Source organism: Kogia breviceps, chromosome 18, assembly GCF_026419965.1.
Source record: "Kogia breviceps isolate mKogBre1 chromosome 18, mKogBre1 haplotype 1, whole genome shotgun sequence".
In the NCBI taxonomy this organism is placed as follows: Eukaryota; Metazoa; Chordata; class Mammalia; order Artiodactyla; family Physeteridae; genus Kogia; species Kogia breviceps.
Genome location: NC_081327.1, coordinates 10,659,388 through 10,672,004, shown reverse-complemented (window position 1 = coordinate 10,672,004; position 12,617 = coordinate 10,659,388). Strand labels below are relative to the sequence as shown.

The following is a 12,617-nucleotide window of genomic DNA, read 5'->3' as shown; positions in this document are numbered from 1 at the left end:
CACTGTCCAAAGGTGAGCTTATCCGTTCATTATTGATTGCCATGCTCTGGGGATACTATAGGTAACAAAACAGACAAAAATCCGTGCCCTCTTAGAGCTGATATTATGGAGGAGGGATTCAAATGACAAGCAAATACACTATGGAAATATATGTCCGATGATGCTAAGTGCTTTGGAGAAAAATAGTGCATAGAAGGGACACAGGGATCTAGGAAGCGGCTCCAATTTAGAATATAGTGGTCAGGGACTTCCATGGTGGTCCAGTGGTTGAGACTCCACATTTCCACTGCAAGGGGCAGGGGTTTGATCCCTTGTCAGGGAACTGAGATGCCCACATGCCACGTGGTGTGGCAAATATATATATATATATGTATATGTATATATAGTGGTCAGACATAGTTGTATTGGGAAGGTGGTTTGTTTATTTTTTAATTTTTGGCCACACACTGCGTGGCTTGCAGGATCACAGTTCCCCAACGTGCCCTCAGCAGTGAAAGCACGGAGTCCTAACCACTGGACCACCAGGGAATTCCTGGGAAGGTGATTCTTAAGTAAAAACCTGAAAGGGATGAGGGAAAGAGCTACGCAGACCTCTGGGGGAAATGTCTTCAGGGCAGATGGAACAGCATGGGCAAAATCCCTGAGGGAGGAACATGCCTCGCATATTCAAGAAAGAGCAGAGAGGCTGGAGCGTAGCTGGAAAAGAAATGAGGGGGAAAGGTGGGAAGTGAGGTCAGGAAGGAAGGGCCTTGCAGGCAAGGAGCTGTAAAAGCAAGGAGTTGGCTTTTACTCCCAGTGAGCAGAGGGGCTATTGGAGGGTTTGGGGCAGCAAAGGGATGTCATGTGGTTGACTAAAACCATTCTGGCTGCTGGTAGAGCACAAACTATAGGGACCAGTGGCAGCAGGGAGACCACTGAGGAGACCCTAGACCAGGATGGTGGTGGCAGGGGAGGGTGGCTGATTCTGAAACAGCTGAAGGAAGAGCTAGCTGATGGGAGTTCCCTTCAGATTGGATGTAGGATGAGAGAAAGGAATTAAGGATGATTCCAAGGTATTCAGCCTGAGCAACCAGCAAAATGGAGTTGCGATTTCGTGAGATGGGGAAGACTGGAGGTGGGGGACAGTTTGGGGGAGATCCAGAAGACCATTATGACTTGGAAAACTCGAGAAATCCAAATGGAAACACTGATGAGGCCGTTCAACATGTGAGATTAGAGTTCAGGGCAGAGTCCTGAGATGGAGATAGAAATCTGGGTGTAATCAGCATAGAGATGGTATATGAAACCGTGGTCCTGGTGGAGATTGTGAAAGGAATGGGTGTAGATGGAGAAGAGAAGAGGACCCGGGACTGAGCTCTGGGGCCCTTCAGCATTTCAAGTCAGGGAGACGAGGAAGGGTAAAGGGGTAAAGGGGTGACATTTTCTGTTTGACAATAGTTACACTGTTTAGGTGGCTCTGCTCTCTAAACAGTGTGGGTGGGTCCTACTATTTCTAAGGGAATGACAATAGAGTAGTAGTGGTTCATTATTGCCTATATGGGTAATGGGTGGGTTGCAATTATGATTTTTATCATCCACACAGTTTCCTTTGTAGGTGTTAAGTCTGTGAAGAGTTGTGACACCTGTGGGGATAGGTTCTGTCCATGCCTTTGCCTGACGGCAATAGGATAAATGTTATCTGTGTCAGGACAGTAAACTGGAACAAGAACTACTAAGTCCATGGGAGTCGGGGTGTCCTCTCTGTCCAGACAGAGTTGTTTTCTCCATGGGGTGTTACACTATTCACCCCAGGCACATCCTAGGTCTGTGAGAGGCTGTGCTTTTTACCAGCCCCAGGGGCATTTGTGGAGGCTTTCCATTGTGAACTGAGGAAAGGGGGGTGGTCCTTACTCATTGGAGTTCACGTGGCCTTGGTTGGATGGTGTATCTTCAAGGAATGACCAGTGGTGATGGATAGTTTCCATCACAAGTTCACAACCTCTAGGTGTTTCACATAGGAATGGTGGGGTTCACCATCCCTGGGGGTGGTTTTCAGTGTTCACAGGACAACTGAAGTATCCAAGAGAGTCCACACTTCTATGGTGGAGTCACACAGACCCCTGAGGGGTTATAATATCTGTGGACACGCCATTTTCACCAGGCACTCCCATTCTCTGTGGATGGCTGAGAGTCTCCCGTGAGGCATACCCACCATCTATGATTGTGTTTCACAGAAACTGTGGGATTGAGTTATCCAGCTGGGTCAGGGTAGGATTATGCCATTAACAGGAAATTTCACTGTCAACGCTGTGTGTTTATTGCCAACGGTTGGAGTCTGTAGGGTGAGGGGTGCTTACCTCATCCACAGGGTATATCGTTCACTCTGCTAATAATTATTACCAGTATTTATTGCGTACTTACCTCACATCTCTGATTTCTCACAACAACCTAATCATGTAGGGCCTATTAATCTCTCCATTTTACAGATGAGGAAGCTGAGGCTCAAAGAGATAAATTCACTTGCTCTATGTCACGTACAGGAAATAGCAGAGTTTGGGTTGCCACCCCAGTCTCTGTCTTGCTGGTGGGAGTATGGAGGTCACTGAGGCTGTTAGAGACCTATTATCTTTTAAACTTTGCATTATCTTTTTCTGAGGGGGGGGCAGTAAAAGAGGTAGTAAAATATAGTGGTTAAGGGTGGTGATTTTGAATTGGATAGGTTGGGTTTGAATCCTGGCTCCAACACTTCCTGAGCCTCATTTTCTTAATCTGTAAATGGGGATAACAATAGTAATTCCCTTCTTTGGGGTTTTGTGAGGATTGAATGAGAAGATGTCCTGACAGTGCTTGGCCCAGTGCCTGGCACATCATGAGCATTAGCAATTCGGGAGGGAGATGTTATAATAACAATGATGATGATTATCATTGCTGGACCACACTGCTCCCAGAGGGTTACAATATCCGTGGGGGAGCTGCACTGTCCGTAGGCAAGGTTACATAATTCCCCAGGGGGGTGATGCTTCCCGGGAGGCCTTGGTCTCCCTGAGGAAGAGGCCTGAGACTTCTGAGGCACTGGTGAGGTTCTGCTCTAACGCCGCTAGGAACCCAGCAACAGAGGCTGTGCTTGAAGCCCTAAGCACCCAGAGCCTGACCCTTCAGGCCTTCCCTCTCTGTGGCCTGTTCGTCTCTCCCTGTCTTTATTTCACTCTCTCTGAGCATCTCCCCCTGCCCTCCCCGCTTCATTCCCTTTGGTACCTCAGAGTCTTTTCTGAGACTCTGTTTCCAGGATCAGCCTGTGAATATAGCTTCTATTTGCCCTCTACTGTTGGCCATCTGATCATTGCTGATTTCCTGTTTCCCAAAGCCTCAGGCTCCCCATCCATTCCTCCCAGCTGCAGAGAACAGACTTAACACTGCCCTACGCGCTGGCCTTCATCCTTAAGCCCTGCCTTCCTCTCTCCTGGCGACCCCCCAGTGCCCCTTGGGAGCACATTTGTTCCGACTTTGCTCACCCCCTCGCATCCTGACCCCATCCCCGGAACCCCCTGCCCTGGAGGTGGAGGTGTGGGTACCTCCGGCGCCAGCTGTGTCCCCAGGACAGCTGCAGTCTGAGGATGGGGGGGCGGGGCTCCCGCGTGCATTCTCTCTGGTCACTTCCTCCCCAGTTGGGACTGGGGCTATCTGGAAGGCCAAGACCCCATCCCTGGAGGAACGGAGGGCACAGCCGCCTCCCTATTTCCGATGCTGGGAAATGCTTCCCACCCATTCCACCCCACCCCTGGACAGCTGCCCCCATTCAGGCTCAGGGTTGTTGGTGGGGGGACATGGTGAGCCCAGCCTGGGAAATGCTGTGGCCTGGATCATCCTCCAAGGTCCTGACCCGGCCCCCCTGCAGAGAAAATTCTGCCTCCTCCCAAAAGGTCCATACTCCTCCTCACAAAAGTTTCTGACACTCATCAGAAGGTACCCCCCAACCCCTCTTACGGGCTTCCAAAGAAAATCTGGACCCCGCAGTGGGCAGGAAAGGAGGAGGAGGGGCGGCAGGTCGCGAGTCCTGAGGACTTAAGTTATCTTCAGACTTGGAGCCTCAGAGAAGGGTCATGACCCCCCGGCCCCCAACCCACCCCAACCCCCTCCTTCCCTCCTCCCCCGTCGCGCGGCCCCTTTAAGCCTAGAGCCGGCCGGTCCTCAGTGGCTGCGCGCCGACGAGTGAGTGTGTGTGTGTGTGTGTGTGTCTGTGTGTGTCTCTCTGTGTGTGTGCGCGTGTGCGTGCGTGCGTGTGTGTGAGGGCGCGGGGAGGGGGCGGGCGCAGTGTCTCCATGGCGACGCGGCGGTGACGTCGCCGGCCGGGGGGCGTGGGCGTCCCGGCCCCGGAGTGCGATATTAACCCGGGAGGCGGCGGCGGGGAGGGGAGAGGCTCTGAGAGGCGAGGCCGGGTGAATCGGCGAGGGCGTCCCGACGGGCTCGGGACGGGACGGGGCAGCGCGGGCGCCGGGAGCTGCGGCCCGGAGTCGGGGCGCCTCGCCCCGGGCCCCCCAGCATGAAGACCCCGGCGGACACAGGTGGGGGCGGGGGCAGCACGTGTGGGGGAGACTTGTTGCCCCGGGAAACCAGGCGGAGAAACTTTGGGGGGGCTGAAGGGTTCTGGGGGAGCCCGAGTGATCCCCAGTTCCGGGGGACCCCCAAGCACTCCAGACCTGTTGCTTCTTGCGGCGCGAGCGGGGGTGTGCACCGGACCCCCAATTCCTGGCTCTGGGCGCAGTGGTATGGGTGCTGCGAGTCCTGGTTCTCTCCTTGCCTGGACCCCGAAAGCTGGGCTCTCCCTCACTCCCGGGATCACGGGGGTGGCTGGGTTCCTCCCCGCCGCTCTGTCACGTTGCACTCTGGGGGCCGGGACGTGTGCGGGGTGTGTGTGTGCGGGGGGGCTGTCCACAGGGCCCGCTATCCCAGGTTCCGCGCTGCGCGGTCCGGCCCGTGACCTTCACCGCGATGCGTGCCCCGCACCGGCTTAGAGGGGGATACAGGATGGCCTCTAGGAGGAGGGCGTGAGTGGGGAGCCCGGGACTCGGGGACCGGGCTGCACCGCCCCTCCCCCGCCCGTCTCCGCCGGCTCCTCGCTCCCCCGCCCGCGCCGAGTCGCAAAGTTCCAAAGCGCAGCCCGAACGTTCGAAAAAGGAACTTTTTGTTTCCGACCTTAGAACGCGCGGCTTTAAGGTCGCTCGGGAGAGACCTGGGAACCCTCCTCCCTCGCCTCCAGGGACCCGGGGTTGGGGAGGGTGGGGAAGGTGGGGGTGGACGCGGAGGCTCCCCCCCTCGCCCCCCTCCCTCATCCAGCTCTTCTCTTTCAACCGGCCGTCTCTTCCCTCCGCCCCCCTCTTCCTCGCCAACTTGCTCCTCCTTAAGGGGCCAAGGTTCCCCTCCCCCCCGGTCGGCGGGCGGGGGGCAGCAGGATTAACGCCCCCCCTCGGACTTTCCCCCTTCCCCTCCCCCGCCGCCCCCGGGCTCTCGCTGGCTGGACTTTGCGCCCGAGCGTGCTGGGGGAGGGGTCCCAGCCGCCCCCTGCCCGTCTACCCCGTCGGAATCCGGCCCGGGGCGGGGACGGGGGAGGGGGAAGGGGGCCAGGCGCCGCTGTTCAAACTTGTTTCCTTCCCCCGGCGGCGGCCGCGGCTAGGGCTCCTGTGTGAGGGTGTGTGCCCCGACCGGCCCACCCACCCCGCCCCCCCGTCGCTCGGCGGGTGGGGGCGGCTCTTAAAGGGCTCCGAGCCGGGCTCCGGCGCCTGGGGATTGGGGCCGAGGAGGGGGCTGGGCGTGGGGCAGGGGTTCGGAGTGTAGTAGGGTCAGTCACGTGCGTCCCACATACTCTCTGGCTCCCAAAGGCTCCAGGGCCGCTGGGCCTTGGGGGCAGCGGGAGCCTCCCCTCGCCGGAGGAGGGGGCCGAGGCACCCAGACAACCCCGCCTCGTCTTCCCTCCCTGCTACGGGCCTTCGCCTGGTGGGACCGGCTGGGCCGCTCCCCCAACCCAGTCTTGGGGCCGCGCCGTGTGGGTTTCCTGGCTGGGGGAAGGGGCGGGGGCCTCTACTGGTCTCCCAGTCGGTCCATGGGTGCATCTGCCTCCTGGCTGGCCGCTGCGCACCCGTCCATCCGATCCTCCATCCCGGCCCCTCTCTCCTCTGCCGCGGCTGTTTCCCACTTCCTGTTTTCTTCCCGGCTCTGGCGCCACCGAAGGCTGCCTGGACTGGGGGAGGTGGCGGGGCCCCCCAGGAGGCCGGCGTGTTCTTCCTCTATCACTACCCCTCCCTTCCGACCCCCAGAGTCCTTTTAAAAAAAGTTAGGGCAGTTATGTGAATTTGAGGGGCGCCCAAGAATTCTGCAGACCCCCCTCCCAGGTTTCCACAGTCTGTCTGGGAGATTGCCTACCCCGCCTCCGTGGGACCCAGGTGTGCCTTCTGGGACCCCGCCACCCCAGCCCTTCCTGTCTGCTGCCTCTTCTCCACCCTGTCTGGCAATGTCCTCAGCTCTTCTCTCAGTGTCAGCTGCTCTGTCTCTGCCTCGCTGTCCCCCCATGCTCCAGAGGTCCCAAGCTTTCTTGGTGCGGGCCGGGTGGTTCCCTGTTTTAAGCACGTGGACCCATACACAACACACACTCACACATGCTCCCCTTGCCCGTGCCTGGCTCCTGGCTCCAAAGCCTGGGGAACAGAGCCCCATTGAGACACCCTGACGTCACCCCTCATCTTCCTTCTCCCCCCAAAGCTGGGAACAGGCCCTCATGTATGCCATGTCCGATGAGGAAAGCTGGCTTTGGGGTGGGCCTGGGAATAGGGAGGGCCCTTGCCACGAGTGGGAGCCAGGGTTCTGGCCTGGGAGGGGGTTTGTTCAGGGAGGGGGCTTAACTAGGGGGCCTGGGTCAGCCCCCGGAATGCAGCTTGAGGCCTTTCCAGAGCCCCCCACCTCCCTTCCCTTTGTGTTGCATGTAGTCTCTCTCACTCCTTCTCTTCTGCAAAGTTTATTTTTAGCCTCCTGCTCCCCCGCTCCCAGGACTGTCGCTGCACACACGTTGCCTGGTTACCGGGACAAGGAGGCTGGGGCGGGTGGGCTGGGAAGGGTGGCTTTAATTTTGGGGGGAGGGTGGAAATCAGTACACACCCTAGCTCTAGACTGATGTCTCAGGGGCTTCGGCCCCCACCCGGAGTCAGAGAGCCAGACTGGGGTTTAGGTGGGGGGGAGTGCGAAGCTTGGTGCCCTGAAGGGAGACAGGAGTTTGGAGGAGGTTGGAGGGTACATGGAGTGGGCGGACTCTTGGGTTCCCAAGGACCTCTGGGCCCTGAACAAGACCCTCGGACCTGGGTTGTCTAGCAGGGTGAGCGTAAAGGGGTGAACACCTGGATTCCCAAGAGAGGGATGGGGCTGTGGATGCTGGGGTCCATGGAAGGTGTTGTCAGGGTCTGTCACTTCTGAATGGAGCAGGGGCTGCTGGTACATACAGTACCCTAGGTCTGTGACCAGCTGGAGGTCATATGGTCATATCCCTGGAGCCCTGAGGGGCTGGTTTGAGGCTGGAATTTCTGAATGAGGCAGGGACCAGGTGGGGAATGCTGGCCATCCCAGTCTACCCAAGGCCAGGGGTCAGGGAGCTGGGTCCCACTAGACCTGAGAGTCGGCTCTGATTTAGAGGGAGTGGCCCCTGTGGGAATAGGAACTGCTGATCCCTTGTGTCCCCATAGGGAAGGATCCCCTGTTGGATTCCAGACTTGGGTGGAGTCTTTGGGGGAGGTTCCATGTTTCCCCAGGCCTGGTTGGTACCTGCTTGAGCTGGGGTGTGAGCCAGGGCCAGGGGAGGGAGGCTGACCCTTGCAGCCTGATTGGGACTTGGGACCCCGCCCATCCTTAGCTGTCCACCTTGGCCTTCTCCCTCTAGTGGCACCAGGGCTTCTGTCTTGCCTCCCCCCTTCTCTTCCTCTCTTTCCCTCCTCCCGCCCCTCCATTACCGGCTGCCTAGTGCTGAATTATTGATGACCCCTGATTACCCGGGGGTTTGGGAAATGACAACAACCGCAGCCCCCCCAACTCTCCCCCCTAGGCTGCCCACCACCTCTAGGGATGAGCCAGCCCACCACCAACCTCTACCCAAGGTTAATGCTGGGGGCGGGTAGGTAGGTGGGCAGGGAAGAATCTGAGGATGAGAATGCAGACGGGGGAGCAGGCTACAGCGAGCGGTGCCTGTTCAGTCTTGAGGCCCTCCAGCCAGGTTGGGTCCCTGCGCCCAGGTCTGGGTAGGGCAGTGCAGCACAGAGGGTCCAGGGCTTGATGGGGGGGCGCTCTCTCAGACAGTCTGGGTTTCACTCTCCAGGGAAGACAGAAGCCTCTGTGTGTGCAAGCGCTGACCTCATCGTCAAGCAGCCACCCCACCCCTCCTGGTCCTTTTAAGAAAAAAAAAAAATCCTCCTCTCGGGGCCTAGGGTGGGAGTAAGGGCTCCGGTAGGTCTTGGGAGGGAGACAGTGTACCTTCCTAGGAGGGGAACAGAGAAGGTCGTGTGGCGGGGGCAGGGGGCCGGCGTGGTAGTGACTGACCCTGAACCGGAGTGCGGGTGGGCTGGGGGGGGCTAGCCCCAACCCGTCTGGCCACGTGTGCCCCTTCCTGCCCCTCCCCCACTGGCAGTCTTGCCCGCCGGCCTGGCTTGGTGCCTGGCCCCCTGGCACTGGCCCCGGGACCCGCCGCCGACGGTTTCCTGTTTCTCCCGGTGTCGCTGGAGCAGGCTCCAGCTTCCCCTCCCCCCAGCTCCTGTCTAGCCCCCCTCACACACAGACAGACACACACTGTCTCCCTCTAACCAGGTCCTGGCTTGGCAGGGGGAGACGGATTTCCCCACGTTAAGGGCGGGATAGGGGGTGGACCCTGGGATGGGCCCCAGGGCCCTAGACCTGGCACCCTGACCCGGGGCCGCACCCCTGCCTCCTGTCCCCAGGGTTTGCCTTCCCGGATTGGGCCTACAAGCCGGAGTCGTCCCCCGGCTCGAGGCAGATCCAGCTGTGGCACTTTATCCTGGAGCTGCTGCGGAAGGAGGAGTACCAGGGTGTCATCGCCTGGCAGGGGGACTACGGGGAATTCGTCATCAAGGACCCCGACGAGGTGGCTCGGCTCTGGGGTGTCCGCAAGTGCAAGCCCCAGATGAATTATGACAAGCTGAGCCGGGCCCTGCGGTGAGGAGGGCAGAGGCCCCTGGGCAGATGTGGACAGCTGCCCAGTGGTTGGGAGCCCCTGGCCCATGGGAATAGGCTTTGGGTTTGCCTTCCGGGTCCAAATCACAGCTGCGTGACCTTGGGCAAGTCCCAGCCCCTCTCTGAGACCATTTGTCACACCGAGGTGTCCTGAGGGGAGAATACAGCCAGGGACGTGGTCTCTAGTCTGGCCCCAGAACTGAGGGGAGAGCTGGCCTCCACCCTCTGGACCTTGATTTCTCATGGGTGGCCCATGTTTCTCGGTCACCCTTTGTGAGCAGCACTCACACGTGTCAAGGTACGGGGTCTGGACTTGGGTCCCGTGTGACTGACCGTCCGATGGTGTTTCTACATCCACAGCTATTATTACAACAAACGTATTCTGCATAAGACTAAGGGGAAACGGTTCACCTACAAGTTCAACTTCAACAAACTGGTGCTGGTTAATTACCCTTTCATCGATGTGGGGTTGGCTGGTGAGTACAAGGGCTGGTAAGCATGGCCTCAGGGACGACAGGGTCTGTCTGAATGTCCAGGCGAGGCTGGGGGCCTTGACTTCGTGTCTCCCCTCTCCCTCCAGGGGGTGCGGTGCCCCAGAGCGCCCCGCCAGTGCCGACCGGCGGCAGCCACTTCCGCTTCCCTCCCTCAACGCCCTCCGAGGTGCTGTCTCCCACCGAGGACCCCCGCTCACCACCGGCCTGCTCTTCGTCCTCATCCTCCCTCTTCTCGGCTGTGGTGGCCCGGCGCCTGGGCCGAGGCTCTGTCAGTGACTGTAGCGATGGCACGTCAGAGCTGGAAGAGCCGCTGGGAGATGACCCCCGGGCCCGACCGCCTGGCCCCCCGGAGCTGGGTGCCTTCCGTGGGCCCCCGCTGGCCCGCCTGCCCCATGACCCTGGTGTCTTCCGTGTCTACCCCCGGCCCCGGGGTGGCCCTGAGCCCCTCAGCCCTTTCCCTGTGTCGCCTCTAGCCGGGCCTGGCTCCCTGCTGCCCCCTCAGCTCTCACCGGCTCTGCCCATGACACCCACGCACCTGGCCTACACTCCCTCACCCACGCTGAGCCCTATGTACCCCAGTGGTGGCGGGGGCCCCAGCGGCTCAGGGGGAGGCTCCCACTTCTCCTTCAGCCCCGAGGACATGAAACGGTACCTGCAGGCCCACACCCAAAGCGTCTACAACTACCACCTCAGCCCCCGCGCCTTCCTGCACTACCCTGGGCTGGTGGTGCCGCAGCCTCAGCGCGCTGACAAGTGCCCGCTGCCGCCCATGGCACCCGAGACCCCACCAGTCCCCTCCTCAGCCTCGTCCTCCTCTTCTTCCTCCTCCTCTCCATTCAAGTTTAAGCTCCAGCCGCCCCCACTGGGACGCCGGCAGCGGGCGGCTGGGGAGAAGGCTCTGGCGGGCGCTGACAAGGGCAGTGGCGGTGCCCTCGGTGGTGGTGGCGGCGCAGGCGGGCTGGCCGAGGGGGCCGGGGCGCTGGCCCCCCCCGCCCCCCCCGCCCCCCCCCGCCCCCCCCGCCCCAGATCAAGGTGGAGCCTATCTCAGAAGGCGAGTCAGAGGAGGTGGAGGTGACTGACATCAGCGACGAGGATGAGGAAGACGGGGAAGTGTTCAAGACGCCTCGTGCCCCCCCTGCACCCCCGAAGCCCGACCCCGGCGAGGCACCTGGGGCAGCCCAATGCATGCCCCTCAAGTTGCGCTTTAAACGGCGCTGGAGTGAAGACTGTCGCCTGGAGGGGGGTGGGGGCCCCACTGGGGGCCTCGAGGATGAGGGAGAGGACAAGAAGGTGCGTGGGGAGGGGCCTGGGGAGGCTGGGGGGCCCCTCACCCCAAGGCGGGTGAGTTCTGACCTCCAGCACGCTACAGCCCAGCTCTCTCTGGAGCATCGAGATTCCTGAGGGCTGTGGGCAGGGGACCCCCGTTCCCTCCACCCCCCCCATGCCTCTTTTGCTGCCTTAACCCCCCCATTCCCTGGAGGTGAGGGCAGCTTTCTCGTCTCTTCCCTGCCTCCTCCCTTTCCCCTCCCCCATGTTTTGTATAAAACTTTTAATTTCTTTTTTTTTTTTTTAACTGTGAGGGTGGGTGGGTGCCCAGGGCTGGGGGCTGTCCCCTGTCTTTCTGGGTTTCTAAGCTCCGGGCAGACTGGTAGGGGGGAGGGGGGAGTTACGGGGGCCACCTCCATTCTGGGGAATTTATATTTGAACTGAGGCTCTGGCCTCAAAGCCCAGGAACTTTTTTATTACAATCGCTTAGGAAGTAAAGCCTTGTCTCCCTCCCTGTTCTCTGCCTCCTGTACCTCTCTCCCTTTCCACCCCCGGCCATCCTCAGCCCCAATCCTGCCTTCCCTGCCCCTCCAGGGGCCATGAGTGCCTGGGTTTCTCATACCCCCCCACAGGGTTGCAGCAGAGGAGGGAGGAACATTTTATGATGAACCAAAAATTCTGTGGGGGGGGGGTTGGGGGTGGAGGAGGGTGAGGGGTGCCGCCCATAGGCCACAAATCTCTACAAGTGCCTGCTATCCCTCTCCTACTTCCCACCCCAGCGCCAGTCCAACCCCTTCACCCCCAGCTGCTCCTAGGACTAGCCCATAGGCAGGCAGGTGGGAAGGGGGTGCCCTGAAACCAAACTGGAAGCCCCCTCTGCCTCCCAGCTGGGGCCCCTGGGCTGGGGGTCTGTGGTCAAGCCTTATTCTGTATTGGGGATGGAGGGTTGGGGGGAGGGAAGTTGGGGGCTGCTGGAGAATGTATTCAAAACAATAAAACTTTGGACCTTTGGATGCAGTGATCTGTCCTGGGTGCTGGGTGCAGCCGCTGCAAGGCAATAGCCTTTGCTTGGTTCTTAAGGACAGGGACCTAGACTGGACCCCCAAATGGACCTATGGCCAGAGGGCCTAACCCCATCTAAATGGGGCAAATCCAGGCCTGGGAAATGAACTCCTGACCTGGGGTGGCACTTAACCCCTGGGCCTGGTGATGAAGGTCTCAGGCATGCTCTGGCCCTCTGACTGCTCCCCTCTTCCATGGGGGACCTGCTCATCCTTGGGAGCCCCTTAGGCTCTTCAACACCACGCCATGGCCCTTGCTCTCCTGCTTACAATGCCTTTCCTCTCTGTGAATTCCTAGTCATGCCTCCGTGGAGCTCCTTTTGCGCTACCTCTGGTGTTCTCCCACACATCACTCTCCTTAGAGGCGCTTATGAGTTAACTTGGGAGTCCTTTGGCAACAGGCTTGCAGGGTCTCTTGAAATGTAGACCTTGCAAGGTACCTTAGTGATCTCATCAAACCATGGAGACATTCTCTGCCAGCAAGTTAAGAAGGGACTGGCTTCATCATAGTTGCTATTGAATGACCTACTGTGTGCCAGGTACCTAGTTGGGAGCTGCAGCGCTTTATCTCCAACATCCAACAAGGTAGGGGCACGCG

General features: G+C 59.6%; 1 protein-coding gene across 1 annotated transcript; it reads left to right on the top strand.

Moving 5' to 3' along the window:
* The first annotated feature begins 4,369 nt into the window (after nucleotides 1–4,369).
* On the top strand, nucleotides 4,370–11,927 carry ERF (ETS2 repressor factor). The gene is given in 5 exon segments (XM_059045347.2): nucleotides 4,370–4,541; nucleotides 8,946–9,180; nucleotides 9,559–9,674; nucleotides 9,779–10,695; nucleotides 10,698–11,927. Coding segments are annotated over 5 exon segments (1,686 nt in total). The 5' UTR covers nucleotides 4,370–4,519; the 3' UTR covers nucleotides 11,094–11,927.
* Nucleotides 11,928–12,617: the final 690 nt, after the last annotated feature.